This window comes from Tenebrio molitor, chromosome 2 (genome assembly GCF_963966145.1).
Source record: "Tenebrio molitor chromosome 2, icTenMoli1.1, whole genome shotgun sequence".
Lineage (NCBI taxonomy): Eukaryota > Metazoa > Arthropoda > Insecta > Coleoptera > Tenebrionidae > Tenebrio > Tenebrio molitor.
In genome coordinates this window covers 7574861-7590922 of record NC_091047.1, presented here as the reverse complement: position 1 = coordinate 7590922, position 16062 = coordinate 7574861, and the positions used below count along the sequence as shown (strand labels likewise).

The 16062-nt window shown below is 35.8% G+C and overlaps 2 protein-coding genes across 2 annotated transcripts; both read left to right on the top strand.

The window, feature by feature from the left end:
• Positions 1–95: 95 nt before the first annotated feature.
• Positions 96–1745, top strand: Yif1 (Yip1d-interacting factor 1). The gene is made up of 5 exons (XM_069038785.1): positions 96–377; positions 454–591; positions 640–821; positions 870–1010; positions 1064–1745. Exons 1-5 carry the CDS (start codon positions 344–346, stop codon positions 1649–1651), a joined length of 1083 nt encoding a protein of 360 aa, XP_068894886.1. The 5' UTR covers positions 96–343; the 3' UTR covers positions 1652–1745.
• Positions 1746–1839: 94 nt separating this feature from the next.
• On the top strand, positions 1840–2757 carry Rrp46 (exosome complex component Rrp46). The gene is made up of 4 exons (XM_069038794.1): positions 1840–2046; positions 2097–2210; positions 2266–2387; positions 2438–2757. Exons 1-4 carry the CDS (start codon positions 1974–1976, stop codon positions 2744–2746), a joined length of 618 nt encoding a protein of 205 aa, XP_068894895.1. The 5' UTR covers positions 1840–1973; the 3' UTR covers positions 2747–2757.
• Positions 2758–16062: the final 13305 nt, after the last annotated feature.

Here is a 16062-nt window from a genome sequence, read left to right as displayed (position 1 = left end):
CACGCAACAGCCAGTAGCGAAACATCTTAATGTCATCGAGATGACGAGATGTTTGTACAGGAATTTATCGAATGGAAATATGAATCAGCCTTTTGTCAAAGATGCATGTTTTATCAATCTCGAGATTATAAATAATTAAAATATTCGCATGAATCAGCTACGAGTTAATGAGTTGCTGTTCTTACAGCTAGCGAGTTGTGATGGCAGTGGTTAAAGTAGCGCCAAGCTGAAAAAAGAAAAAATTAAAATGACAGGTGTTTGAGTGACGTGTCTGAGTGTGTTTATTTATTGAAAAATCGTCGATTTACCATTTCTGATGATTAAAATCTAGTAAATTTTTATCATGAATTACAACGCGAACACGGGAAATCGACCGAGTAAGTGAGCCGAAGCGTAATTTTCGAATTTGTGGTGAACGTAACCTCACTTTTTCAACTTTCACTGTTGTTTCAGCCCTTGGTCGAAAAATAAAACGCGTCAGCGACGTGAACGCGATGGGGTACGCGCCGTACGATCCCACGACGGGGGTGCAAAATAACATGTACCCCAATTTGGCGGCGGAGAGTCCCGCTCCAAGCGCCTACCAGCAAAGTAACTTCCTACTCAATTTATGGCCTATTTTTACTTAATTATTTATAGATTTCGCGAATCAAGCGTTTAGTCCAAATCAAAATTATGGCGGGCCACAAAGTAATCCTCAGATGTATGGGTTTAATGCCCCAGGACCTTACCCAAATGTGCCTCCTACCACTAACGCACAATTTGGGGGTGTTTTTGGACAGCCCATGGTTCAGGATATGGCTTTGCAGTATGGACAACAGGTTTGTGTGGATTGTGATGTGTCTAACGTATTAATTACTTTTTTGTAGCTTGCTAACACTGGAAAGTCAATGCTAAAACAGGAAGTTGAAAAAATTGTCCCTGTTAGTAGTCTCAAATACTATTTTGCTGTTGATACAAAATATGTTGTCTCCAAATTAATGTTGTTGTTCTTCCCATTTACACACAAAGTGAGGATTAATTGTTTCTTCATCTTAATTGTTACATAATGTGTGGATTCCAGGATTGGTCAGTTAAATATGAACAAGATGGTCCTGTGCAGCCTAGATTTGAAATAAATTCTCCTGATCTATATATACCTACAATGGCTTATGTAACTTACGTCTTAGTGGCAGGGATGGTTTTGGGAATGCAACAGAAATTTACTCCTGAACAAATAGGAATTTTAGCTTCATCTGCCTTAGCTTGGTTTGTGGTAGAACTGACACTGTATAGCTGCACCCTCTACATAGCCAACATCAAGACTACTCTCAGAACTCTTGATTTGTTAGCTTTCAGTGGTTATAAGTTTGTTGGGATTATTGTTAGTATTTTAGTCAGCCTTATAGGAGCAAAAACAGCTTATTATAGCTGTCTGGTTTATGTGAACTTTGCACTGGCATTTTTCTTGGTAAGAACATTGAAAGCTCAAGTTTTAGTTGAGGTTAATACCCAACCAACAACCTACTATGGTGATGCTGTTCCTACCTCAGGAAATAAGAGAAGGTTATACTTTTTGTTATTTGTGGCCGGAGTGCAGCCCATATTGTCATGGTGGTTGTCATTTCATTTAATTGGTAATACAAGCCTCGAAAAGGCGGTAGCAGATTGAATTTAGTATGCATGCTTGTTTAATACTTTTGAGCACTCCTAACAATTTTTTATGTTAACCGTAAAAGTTTATTTAATAAAATACGATATTTTTATGCTATTGATTTTTTGGACGAACCTCTTCTGATGTTAGGTGTATAATAAATACTTCACTGTACAACTGAAATATGATGTCTCGTGAGAATTAAATTCTTTGTGATAATTTTTTTTGTTTTTCTTTATTTTTGAAAATGCGGATGAAATATGAGATGTTTTTATTTTAATAGTTGGTCACACTGGCAGTCATCGCATGTCAACACCAAACCTAACCTCACTCTGCAAAAATGTGTGAACTAAAAACAAGTTGCCGATTACACCTTTTAAGTCGGCCAGATGGTTCGGTTTTATTTTCAGAAGGTAAAAATGTATAATTATTGTGAATCGTAACAACTACGGGGTATTTGCAGGGGAGACAACGGTAATGGCCGGTATCTACGGACCGGTAGAAAGCAAAGGCAGCAAGGCGTTAGTCGAAAAATCCTGCGTCGAGGCTCACTTTAGGCCAAAGTCAGGATTACCTGGTTAACTTTATCGATGTCTAATTGACCTTAAAGCGTAATTTGTAAAATGTTTCAGGTGTGAAAGATAGGTTACACGAATCGGTTATCAGAAATGTGTGTGAAGCTGCCATAGCTGTATCTCTTTACCCGCGAACTTCTGTCGTTGTCGTCATACAAGAAATGCAGAATAATGGACAGGTGTTTCAATTTGTATTTTCCAAACTCTTTAGATAATTCTTTAATTGTAGTTGATCTCTTGTGCTTTAAATGCAGCATGTTTGGCAGCTCTAGATTCAGGAATCGACATGAAAAGTATGTTTGGGGCTGTCACTTGTTTTTTGAAAAGAGACGAAACTCTAGTGTTTATTCCACCAAGCAGTGAGGACGAAATTAAGGCGTGGTTCATGTTTGTGTTTGATAGCGTGGAAAAAGACATTTTGGCGTCGCACACTGAAGGTTCTTTTACTGTTGAGCAGTACAGAGGGGCGCTGGGTATAAGTAGAGAAGAAAGTGCAAAGATATTTCAGTTTTTTAAAGACTCTTTACAAATAAAATGATCTATTTTAAATCGTTTTTATTCCATCAATTTAATTTGCATTTTTATAGATGTTATCAAGTGAAATTAATTGTGTGAACGTTAGACGGTTTTAATGTTTGGGTAAAGTTTTTGTTCGAATTCTTAAAGCTGTGAAGCTGCCTGCATTTAATTAACAGGTTGGTCGTCTTTAGAATCATTGAATCTTAATTAAACAGTTGTAGAACACGGTCCCGAGATAAGCGATCAAATTGCGGTTCCGTTTTTATTTCATTCCGATATTTAAATCGTGTACGGAATATTAAAGAGTCGAATAACAAAAGCCGATGGGGACGAGCGTTTTTGCCGGAGAAAAATTTTAAATTATAGTGGAAAAATAGGTATTGCCAGGTACGTGTTGAAGGTGGGTATTATGGAGGCGGATAGGACCGGCGGCGGGGGTGGATTTGTTCGGTGTTCGCTGCGCTATCCATTTTAGCCGCGAATATAATTATTTCCGATCACGAAATATCCCGGCGAGTTATGCTATTCGCTCCGATCTTGGGCCAATCGTCATTAGTCGACCCACAACCCGTTAAACGGTGGGCAGGTAGGGCCAAGACCCGATTATCGTGAAATAACTAACCGCAGCGTTGGGATGCGCATTAAATCATTTTCAAGAAGTCTGTTATTATAGGGGAACGTACTGGCGATAAACATGGAGGATGTGGATTTCGTCTACATAAATTTTTGCCAACTGGGCGCTATGTCATTAAAGCACCAACTTTTTCTAAACAAAAATAAACGTTTGCTGGTGTTTTTCACCTTTGGGTTAGAATTAAAACGTAATTAAGTCGGTCCCGTGATTAACAGTATACAATGGTGTGACAAAAAAAGGAATACATACTTACCTGCTGGACGATTCTTTTAATTGATTGTAAAATGACTGTTTTGTTAAAGAGAACAAAAGATGTTTTTGTTATCTTTGTCTTCGCTTATACAGACGTTTTTAACGTTCTAATTCTCCTTTTTGGAATACATATTGTATTTATGTTTTAAATTTACACAATAAACCGAATGAATTTTGTTTTGTTTTATAGGTATAAAACAAAGAACATAACATAGTTTATTGTCTGGAGTAGCTAGTTCTTTCTTTTTCTTTCATTAAGTGTAAATTACGTTTACTTATAAATTTGTACCAGAAAATTTCTTATTTTGTTTTTAAAAATTTACAATGTTTTTTAATCTTTTTTCCTCAAGATAAGAGTTAAAAAAATGAAAACGACAATCGAAGAGAACCTTTTCACAATTAGTCTGCGGATTTCAGGATTGCGCACGCAAAGCATTTATTTCTTTCTGAAATAATCAGAGTAATCACGAAATGTTCAAAGTGACCGCCGTTATTGTCAATACAATAATGAAGGCACCGACGAAATGATTCTTCCACTCTTTCTTGCGAATTGTTGTGGCAACATTTTCCACCCGTTCTCTTAAAACTTCAATTGTACCAACTGGGATCGAAGATCGAACTTATCAAGTCCTTCACGTACCCCCACAACAAGAAGTTGCACGGAAATTCTCTGGGCTCGAGGAGCTCTCCCGCACGCTTCACCATACACTACACAATATCTACGTATTCACTATTCGAAAATAAATGCGCCATTTTGACAAAATTAAATCACAGAACCAACACGTAAACACCTGCCTTGTGTAGTCGGATAAAACTAACTAAAAATGTAATCCTCTTGTCTCTACCTCGGCCGCGGAGCGAAAAAACTTTACTCTAAAAACACGATGTTTTGCGCCGCTTTTACAAAAACTACCTATTATGTCACGGTCACTGTCATTGGGTCATATAACTACATAGAAAGTAGACAGCTCGTTTATTTATCGGGGGGAAAAAAACTGAAATGAAAATTATATTTCCAAAAAATGGTACATAACAATTTTGTTGTTCTTGACGAGATCTGTCACTGGTTAAAATTAATGTACCTAAATACCTACTTATTTCTGAGACACGTACTATCGCGAGCAATAAATTTTGGTCGTCAAGGTCATTTCAAAATTTTGTTAGATTGTCACAACTTTAAAAAATTGCCGTGTCTGATTATGCCCACGTCAACAAAGTGTCAAAAAATTGAGAAAAAAATGACAATTAATGTCATACAACATGATGATAGGTTATGATATTTACGACTGTTTTACAATGGAGCATTTTCGATTGCGTCAAAGAATGACCTTGACGACCAAAATTTATTGCTCGCGACTGTACATCAAAGAGTTCTGTGGAATTCGAATATATTTGATTTTTGCCGCTTTGTGGTACCAAAACCAAATAGAGAAACAGAGGTAATGTAAGTCCATTAATAACAGGTTTTTAATAAAAGCTGTTGTAAAATGAAAAGTAATTAGAATATAGAAAACCTGAAGAGAATCACAAGCAAAACAACTAAGACGTTGATAAAATTATAGAGCCGCATAATTCCACAGGACTCTTGTCCGTTGTTTTAGAGACACTTTGCAGAAATACATGTGTTTTTTTATTGATTAATTACTGACTAAAAATTAAACGTTGAAACTGAACTGATCCAAATTATAACATCACCTAAAAACATTTGAAAACAAAACAAAAATGTATATACCTAAAGTCATTACAGGGAATAAAATTTTTGAATTCATCGATGTAGCCAATGAAATCCTTCTTTATTCCTAATCTCTTCAAAATCGGGACATTTAAAAACACAAAAGCTGTGGACATTTAAAAATCAGTAGGTAAATTTAATGTTTCCAAAAAGTACTTCTGACGCAGGACAATCAGGCCCTTCACATACTGCTTAGAAATTGCTGATTTTTACAAAAATGAAGACATTGCATTTTTCATACATATACAAATAGGTAATAGAAAATTCGTATTCCAAGATAATAACATACAGAACTGTATTCACCTAAGATGACGAGCCCGACCAGGTAAAAATGCAACCCAAAATACATTTTACAAAGCATGCTATCGCGGTCAAAGAAAAGTGCGACAGTATGTTACTGTAGACACTTCCAAAACTCAACCAAAATGATTGTGAAGTTTTGAAAGTGTCTACAGTAACATACTGTCGCACTTTTCTTTGACCGCGATAGTACTATTCCGGACACGGAATCTTGGCCACAACTGACATTTAATCGACAAATATGTGTAAACTGGCCTTTATTGAATATAACCCAACTTTTGACTCGATAATGCCATTTCCTTGCTTTTTTGATGTCACAAGAAAAACTTCAAAGTGATTTTTAATAATTGTGTTTCATTTATGACATTAATGATTGGTTTACATCATTTTTTTTAGAAATGTCTAAAAAATGTTGGCCAAGATTCCGTGTCCGGAATAGTACATTGTATTTTGCTATTGGATGATTCAAAATCATTGTGGGTAAGTATGGCAACTATGTACGAAAATTATGTGGCAACTGTGTGGGTGGGCTATAGTTGACATTTGTATGACATTTCATAAGCGTGTATTTGATTTTTTTTATATAGTTTGTCCAGCGAGAGATTGGTTGACATAAAAAAATCACTAAATTCTACGTAGCGAAAGTACCGGGTGATCAAGAAGGACTGTTTAAGTTGGCAGTATAATTGAGAAAAATTTTTTATTCGGTTATTTATAACACTGCAACTGGATATGTTTTGTTGGTTTATTTGACAAATATCTGATATAGGTATAGCATTAACAACGACAAGCCACCAACAACCGAAAGTTACTCCTGTTATACGATTTAAAATACGATCCAGTGTTACCAACTTAAACAGTCCTTCTTGATCACCCCGTAGTATTCAGCGTACGTAAAATTTGAAATATGTATATCCTTCGAGCAGTCCTAACATTTTTGAAATGAAATTATGCTCTAATTAATGTATTCTAGTGCATTTTGTAGTGTTGGGTTCATTTAATACGACGGACGTTTACCATTGCACATTTACTTGACAATTTTCAAAATTGCGCGACTATGAACTGTCAAAGAAATGTCAACCCTATCCTACCCACGCAGTTGCCACATAAATTTTCGTAAATAGTTGCCATACTTATCCACAATCATTTTGAATCGTCCAAAATGATTAATTACTTATTTAAATTTGTACATTTGTCTTAATTTTGTTTTGGCGTTTTCAATTAAAAAGGACTCGAGAATTGTCTTGAAATATTTTTAGTTCCACTGTCTGAAAATTCGCATTCCGTTAGACTTTCGCTTTCTTCATACCTTCAATAAGCATAATGATTAGTTAATAATTTTTTGTATCTTCTGTACCTAATCGACGAAACAAGAACGAACTTCCAGATAGTAGGGCCTTGGCTTTTTGTGTGGACCTCTGGCAGTCTTTGCGGTCGGATGAGGTTCTCGTCTTTGAATGTCAATCTTTTTGAATTGATAGATTCAGTCCGAAATTTCGATTGTTATCAATAATGGATGAAGTTTAGTTATGGAAAAAATGGTGCGTCCAAGTGGAAAGATGAGCTGAGATCGTTTGGTATTCTGGTTTGGTACGCCACGATTGCATAAATATCGTGTCGATATAAAAAGGCACACCGCCGATAAATTTACACACGTAACATAACTCAGCGCGTATTGGATGCATCTCGGAGCAATGGCAAAAACCGTAAGATCTCTATTATAATTTTACAGGCTTCCTTAACAAGAAGCGGGGCCGGCAAAAAGCACGCGGACATTCGCATATAACGATGGAATCTTTATGAAAGCCTCCGCAAAAAAGACCCACATCAGAACAATCTGAAGAGATAGCGCAATTCATTAGCGAAACGCTCGGATTTATTAGCAGCGCAAGAAACATCGTTCTACTATGAACCAATCAGTCTCGGCTTAAAAATAAATCTAATTTAATTTTTTTTCTAGTTGTTTCGCCTCGCTCGTAAAGAGTTGCATTAGCGATGCATTAAAGCAGAATTGTAAAATGTTTTACGATCAATTCTTTAAGGGTTTTTACGCGACGATTCGGTGCAGCTACCGTCTAGGAGATGGCGCACGTGTGACGGCTCCATCTGTTGCCGGCCCGCTCCGATGCCCATAAAACAATTTAACGGCCCACTTTGGCGGATGTTATTGTACTATAAAAGTATCGTGGACGTACTCATCTAGCGCAAATGTAGTGGCCGCACTGAACACCCAACAGATACAGATCGTAAAGTAAACGAGGTGATCACAGTTATGCCGGCGATACCATAAACTCGAATCAAACGTTATGAAGGAGGTCGTTATCAACAGATCTACTCCCGCTAGGAAGCCGCCCCCGGACGATCGCTTCCGATCGCCGCCGCCGTCTTCCGTCCCCACCCGCAAATTAAACGCGCGTCTATTGTCCATTTTTTCCTCGCAAATCCACTCTCGAACTTTTAAATTGTCACCGAGCGCAAACCGGCTTTGAATTATTTTCGATTCTGTTTTGTTGCCTAACAAATTTCGTCAGTCGAAAACACCGGTCAGCCAATTTTAAAATCTCTTCCTTTAAACAAACGATGTGCGTGCCCATGATGGGGCCATTTAAATTCATCAAACTGCGCACAATAGGACACGATTTTGAGGCAAGAACTTGAACAATGATACGGGATGTTATTTTCTGCCGCATCCGTATCATGTATTTTGACAGGTGGAATGACAGTTCCAACTCATTCTCGTGATGAGTAACATGAAACATTCCAACGGTTCGTGGCGATTTTTCCCATTAAAATTCGAAAACTCGTGTCGGTATTGTTCACAAATGCTAAACTTATATCTCCGTGACGTGTGCGCTTGTTAACATTTATTCTCGACCACCCGTAGATGCGACTGAATGAAGATGTCACTTCGGCGTGGCTCTCCAAGAAAGTTTCTCGACGAGACACGTGGATTAGGTGGACAGTTGATTAAATGCTTAAAAGTGAACGATCTTTGTGTACAATTGCTATCTGCAGTTTTCACCCGTTATAATAGAGGTTTATGACAACAATAAAACAGTTTATTTCAGTGCTGCCAACAGAAAATTATTGCCGTAACGTGAACGTGTTAATTGCGTCGATCAAAGAGAAAATTCAACTTTATGAAAAATTATCTTAACCCTTTGATTCTCTCCTACGTTTGAAATTGTTAAACCCGTTTGTTACGATTTCTGGTATAGAATTTGGACGACTGTCCGAAGAAATGTTTAATATCACGAAGTAATTATAAAAATATAATGATTAAAAAACTGCCGTGGAACCAATTTAAACATGGATTTTGCGAAATTAGTTTGTCTTATTAATTGATGCAAAAGCGCCCGACACTGATTAAAAAACTTTTTTTATTACATAAAAAAGCGAATTGTGCTGTTTTACAGGTCAGATGTGCAATAAAATTCTACCTAAATAATCTTTTCAAAAACTATCGCGCGTTCAAATGAAATCCTGGGGTGAATAGGCGTTGGAAAAATTAAACCGTTTAGAGATAAATATTTTCATATTTAATGGCGGAAACAAAAGACTGAGAAATGTCACAAATTTGTATTGTCAGTGTCAAATTTATCAAAGACGTTTGTGATTTAGGCAGAAATGCAGCAAATTGGCAATAAGAAAGTTATTTATCGTCGAACTAGAGACATAATTTGTAATACGTTTGATTATATGTGAATAACTTTTCCTTTTGAACCACTGACAAAAATTGGTTTCCTTAAAATTTATTTTTTCAATCAATTTAGCGAAAATTTAAATTTACCTAGACATTCCTTTTTAGGGCGTTTATGAGAAATTTGACACTGATAATACATTTTTGTGACATTTCTCAGTCTTTAGTTTCCGCCACCAAATATGAAAATATCTCTAGAACAGTGTAAAGTTTGAATTTCCCGCCGTTTGACACGAATGACATTAGTTTATGTTTAATCGGGACATAATTGCACATGTTTGTTTGCAGCAAAGGGTGCCCTTAGATATTTGCCTCGAGAATAGAAATCGTTAAGTTATTCTATTTTTAATCTAAAACTTTGCAGAGAAAGAAAAAAGAAAGATTTTTTTGGCTCTAAATTTTAGGTTAGCTGTCAACATGCTCCAATTAATCCACGCTGTAAAAAAGCACAACAATTGACGGTTTCCAACGCCTTCCCAGCCCAGGACTTCATTTGAACGCGCGATACTAATTGATAACATAAAAAATACATAAACAATAGTTATTCTCCGTTCACGATTATTTCAAATTCGGACTGTCTATGAAAATCTGACATTTTAGTTGGCAATATTGTGATTTGGCATAATGAATCTATTTTAGGTTATAATTGAATTACACTAAATCAATTAGGGAATTGACAACAAGACGAATATTTAATAACGAAACGTCATATGACAGGACCTGACGCCAATCTAACAAAAAAATATCGTGGCCTCCTGCGGGTTTAAAACAATCGTGAACGACATACATTTGATTTCTTGGTCCAACATTGTGTGTCTATAATAGTAGATTATCACATAAAGAGTAGAAGTGAGTCTTTTTATAATAAGCTCCAGAAATAAAATATTTATGATGAAACTCCACCCTCTCACACCTCCCCCGGGTACTAGAACAGATTTATAGCCACGATTCAATGTTTTCGAATACAAAGTTGACTCTGTTTATTTATAGATAATTTTGAAGGTGTCTACTGTGGGGCGTAAGAAAATACACTTACAACCCTGCCCCCCTCTTAGTTTTTTACCTATCACTGATAAGATAGCGAGATGTTGGATAGTCCTGTGTCGTTCCTGAATAAATGAGCAATCCGGCAGTGAAAGTCCCGTCGAAATCACTTCACTATTCGGGGCTACAGGGTTGCACAAACACACAAACATATTACGTCTCTTCCTTCAGGGGTGGAGTAAAAAATTCCCTGATAATTTTTCTAAACCATTTATAAAAATGTTAATTGTACTGTTAATAATTAGTGTTGTATTAATTCCCGATGACGTTCCAGCAATTATCCCGCGCGTAATAACGTTTCAGATGGTAATCGCGAACCGAACATATTTGCAACTGCAATATTAATTAATCTTATTAGTGGATAGCGTCAATAAAAAAATCGTGATTGTGTTTTGCGTTATGAGGGACAGGTGAATGATGTTTATCGACGTACAAAAATTAATGTTTCCGAAACGACTTCGAGATTGAATTATCATCATTTTTCATGCGTGCTTAATTCTTGCCCGCATTCGATGATCCCGGATTACCCCCGTTCGGATTGGGCAGCAACACCTGATCATGCCGCACGCAAAAATTGAAAGTTGATCAGAGGTTAATTTTGTGTGTAATAATGGCAAGAGAGAGAAAAAAATTGTTGATGGCAGATTTATCGCCTCCGCTGCTGGCAGTATTTTCCGGAAAGTAGTGACATTTTGTAGCGTTCTATTAGGAGGCATTAGCCTCGCAGGTTTTATCAGCGAGCGATCGGCGTTAGTGATAGTGCGAATCTTCGTGGAGTCGCCAGTTTTTGTGTTTTCAGGCAGTTAATACCGTTTTCCCATCAAATTAACATATCGTCATTGGGGAGTTTTAGGTCGATGGTTTTCAGTGAGCGGGGCTAGCTTTTCAGCCGGCCATTCATCTCCGGTTTTCAGCCATTAGCCGCTATCGCTTAGCCCTGCGTAATGGACCGTGCTTTGACTGATGCACAAGCCCAGCCAGAAAGCTCTCCTTCTCCGCCGCCCCGGCCGCCCCCCGCTCGACCTTCAAGAACAACCCTTACCTGCTAGCGCCGCTCCAGTTGATCGGAACGGTATTATTTTTTCTCGGTTCCGAATCGCGATTTTCCCGTGGTGCGTGTGTTCTTTTTCGGTTATGATGCACGGGGGCATAGCGGTCGTGTGCGTGTTACCATGACGACGTGTGCCGCCCCCGACGCTCGGACAGTGACAAATGACAGACAAAGGGTGACTGGGCTCCTCGTTTTACATATGCAGCGACACCCATTTGTCTACCCACCCCGAGGGGCTCTCGTAGAGAGGACTTTTTATTCGCTCCGGTTCGAGGCCGATTCAGTTCTTGCTCTAAGCTCTGTTTTTCTCCGACGATTTCGTGTCCATTACAGGACCGAAGGATAGTTCGTGTACATTTGACAGGAGACGTCGAAGGAAAAAACTCGGCAAAGGGCAGACTTCTTGTCCGGCATTGTCATCGCTGTTTATTTATCCCCCAGAGCATCACCGCGACCTAGACCATTAAGCACTGAAATGAGACGGGCAAAATAGAAAGAAAGGGAAAACTTGACTTCAAAAGAGATATATTGTATCGATGACCGTGGAAGCTTATTATGTATTATCGTTTGAACTTTACTCAACGGACTAAATAATATTTTAAATAAAAAAAATTGTGAAGCTTTCACCATACGCAATTGAATTATCTATTTGTCTCAGAATGCAACTTCCAGGAAAACTGTAATCATAGTTTGTCTCGTGACATTTAATTATTTCATGATTTACCTCTAGTGTTGAGGTTTTTTTTTTCCTGATGAATTTGTTTGCCTCACGGCGCAAAAAAATCTGAAACCGTTTTTGTGAAAATCCAGTTTACGTTTATGATTAAATGTCAAACTCTCTTCAAATACTGAAGAAATCAGTGTATTTTGTTGTGTTAATTACATATTAAACTTTTTTTTCCAAGAAATGTTGAGTGATATCAGTTGAAATACTGGTATCATCAACTAATGATCAACTCATAACTATTATTGATAAGATAAAATTTGTGTTGAAACTATTGTAGTTAGTTGTTAAATGGTTAGGTATATTAGGTACTTACGATTGTAATGTTTTGAACCAAAAAAAATCCAAACAGACTTATTTATGAAACAGTTAGGAAAAGTTATAAACAGTTATGATGTTCCATACTTTTTGACATTTTTTGAAACTAGATAGCTTGTCAAAACGTCCGTAAACTTTGCCGAAATGGAAAACTTTTTTTCAAGGTTACACCGTTACTTTAAAATTGACATTTGTTTGACATTTCGCCGAAAAATCTGCTTACCAGTGGCGTCGCGTTTGGCAATAAAGCAAGTAAATTACCCATTCTTACGAATGTAAAATGTTACTCTTGTTTATTTTATAAATTGTCTCCATTATCAGATAATAATAATAATAAAATGCACAATTCATCACAGGGTGATTCATCTTTTACCGCCGGTGGCAAAATTGACCTTAAAAATTATGATTTCCCTTTCATATTTTGCAGACGTAATTTATTATCCATAAGGCACATAATATCAAAAAATGAAAATTACAAGTTAATTAGGTCAAATTTTGCCATTTTCTCAATTATTAATTGTTTAATTTATTCAACTTTGTAGCATACGCACACTCAGGTATTTTCACACAATTTTACCATGTTAAATTAATTTTAGCGTATGGTATTATTGAAATAAACGCATTTTGATATTCAAATTTATATTTGCTTGATGATTTACGACATAATGTCCATATATCTTAACAATAAGATTTATTAGAGGATTTTTACTGCCACAGCAGGGGGTCCTTTGTAAAATCGAAGAAATTCGTCTAAGCAGGTCAGTTTTGCAAGGTAGTCATTGTTGGAGAAAATTTATAACATTAAAAGCCAACAACCATCAATAAAAACAACTTTTCCATTAAAATCGATTTAATACAAAAACTATCAAACATTTTTCGAAACGGATTACAGATATTGATTTTATACGCCATTAGCCACATTCTAATGCAAAAAATTGAAAATATTTTTTTTTGAAAAACAGTTTTTTATAAAAAATATCTGCTCAATAAAAAAAAATTTTTTGAAACAAATTATACCGGTCGAAAGTATATTTTTCGACAAATCACCTGTAAATTTTATAAATTTTTCTCAATTCTGAAGGGTCATTTTGCCACCGGCGGTAAAAGATGAATCACCCTGTAGAATTCCGCTAGGACATGACCGATTATTTGTAACGCCTGCTCTGATTTGTTTTCTTTTTGATCACTTGTATACTTGTACATAGAGTGACTAGGTATGTATTTTGAAAATGAATATTTTTATTGCTTCGGAATTTGCCAGAAACCATTTTATCATTGTCAAATAAAATTGGAAAAAAACATTCACAAAAAATATTCAATATTTCTTCCATTAGGAAGCGTTGAAAAAGCGAAAGGGTGAAAGTTACCCTTTCACTTTGTAAACCCTTTCATGGAAGGAATATTGGATACTTTTTGTGAATTTGAAAAGTTGTAAAAAGGCACAGTTTTTTAATGAAGTTACAGAAAAATGTTTAATTCTAAAGCGAAAAAGCAGCAGGTACGTCGATCCTTTCCAAAATATTTTCATTTATTGTTCTACTAGGAATATAAAATGATACATGCATATACAGTGTGTAGTTAAAATAAATATTTCAAATCCGTTGTTATCAGACATTTACATCAAGTCTACAAAAGATTTTAAAGATTTAACCTTCTTTCTTCCTTTATTTTTAAAATTTTACAGCCGATATTATTTTCACATTATAATGGACAATGGATAATTTATTGTTTGGCAAAATTGAGCAATTTAACTGTATTTACAGTCACTACATATTTTATTTTTTCCAGCTGGAGCTTTATAATTTAATTATGAAGGGTTTAAAAAGGGTGAACTGATAAAACATGTAAAAAGCTCGGTTTCCAGGTATAAGAATTTTTAATTTTAAATTGAATATTAAAATTTTATTGATAACTAGCTTTTGCTTGTTGTTTCTCCAAAGGTTCGTTTAACTCTTTGCTTGGAGTGTCCTTCATCAACTACGGAAAAGTTGTAAAAGAAAAATATGTAACAAGAATCATCTACGGAGGACATGTTAAGAACCGCTGCTTTAGATAATAAAGATATTAAAGTAAAAATCAAATTAAAAATTATTTTTTCTACTAGAGTTTGGAAAACTTCAACATTGTAATACTAATTTGAGTTAGGAAAAGTGAAAAATTTCCTACTATGGGCGGAAATAATATTTCAACATTAAAAGTTCAATTTTGGTTGTCTCCTGGGATACGTAACGTAAAAACTGGTATTTAATTGAGACAAAAGCTTAAACGCCTTCACAATTTTTCATTAATAAATTGTTTCTCTATGGTAACGAAAGCAGAACAATTTTGATTTCGCTTTTTAATTTAGAAATAATTAATAGTATATTAAAAATATCCAAATTTTATGTATTTTCCAAACTCCAGTAGAAAAAATCATGTGTGCAATTCGTAGGAAAAGTGTTTTTTCCGTACTCGACGCGTTTTTAATCTCGACTTCGTCTCGATTAAAAATCCCGCATCTCGTACGGAAAAAAATCACTTTTCCTAACTTATTGCACAAATAGCTATTTTGACGATTACAATTGCAATGTAAAGAAAAATAAGACGTGCCGCTTAAAATTAAATTGACCGGACTTGACCTGACCAAACCGAAATAAGCGAGGCGAGCTCAGCACTCGACACAGATTTATCGTTAGTGCGTACTCTGCCATCATATCGTGATGAAACAAAGTGCAGAACAGTCATGAAAATTACCTTTCTAACTAATTTTGTTTGAAAAAAATCGGACAGTTGGTTTTTTAGGTTAACTGGATTCAACCAGAGAACCAGACAGATAAAAACTCTAAAAACTGCTAAAAAATCTTTTGTATCGCTTAAGCAACTACAAAAGTCCCAAAGTTTGTTTAAATATCGGAATAACAGAGAGGCATTCCCCTTTTAATTTTATTTATACAGGGTTATTCACGAGTGATAATGAGCCTAAGGAAATTTGTGTTGCAGCCAACATTACATTTGCACCTGTTATGTGGATTTAAAAGATACAGGATGTCTCAGCTAAGACTTTCGAGCCTAATAACTCAGTTATTTTCCAGCGGATTTTTGTGAAATTTAAAATGCAGATATCTTAGATCTTAGACGATGAAGAATAAAATCCCATTAATGCAATCACCCAAGTCTTAAAAACGTAATTTTTACATGTCTTTTTAAAATATTGAATCAACTAAGATGTACATAAAAAATTGATCGTCAATAAAAAATGCTGTGGGGACAAACTCGTCCTTGAAAGACGTCTGGTTTGCAGGAAAAAAGCAAAAAACTGTGTTAAACGTGGCTGCAAATGCAAAAACATAGACGCGTATGAAACAAACGCGCAATTTTGCAGAATTTTGGTCATCCCTTTTCGCAGAAGCGCAGGTGACATATTTGACGTTTATCTTGCTAACCTTACAAACACTTACAAAGTTAAAGAAAACATTTGGACGTAATTTATTATACTGGATGCTTTAATTCTTCCATAAAGGACTAAAATATATTCGGGATATTTTAGCAAGGTAATTTAGTTCACCTACGCTTCCTGTGTCTTCAAATAAATTGACGACTC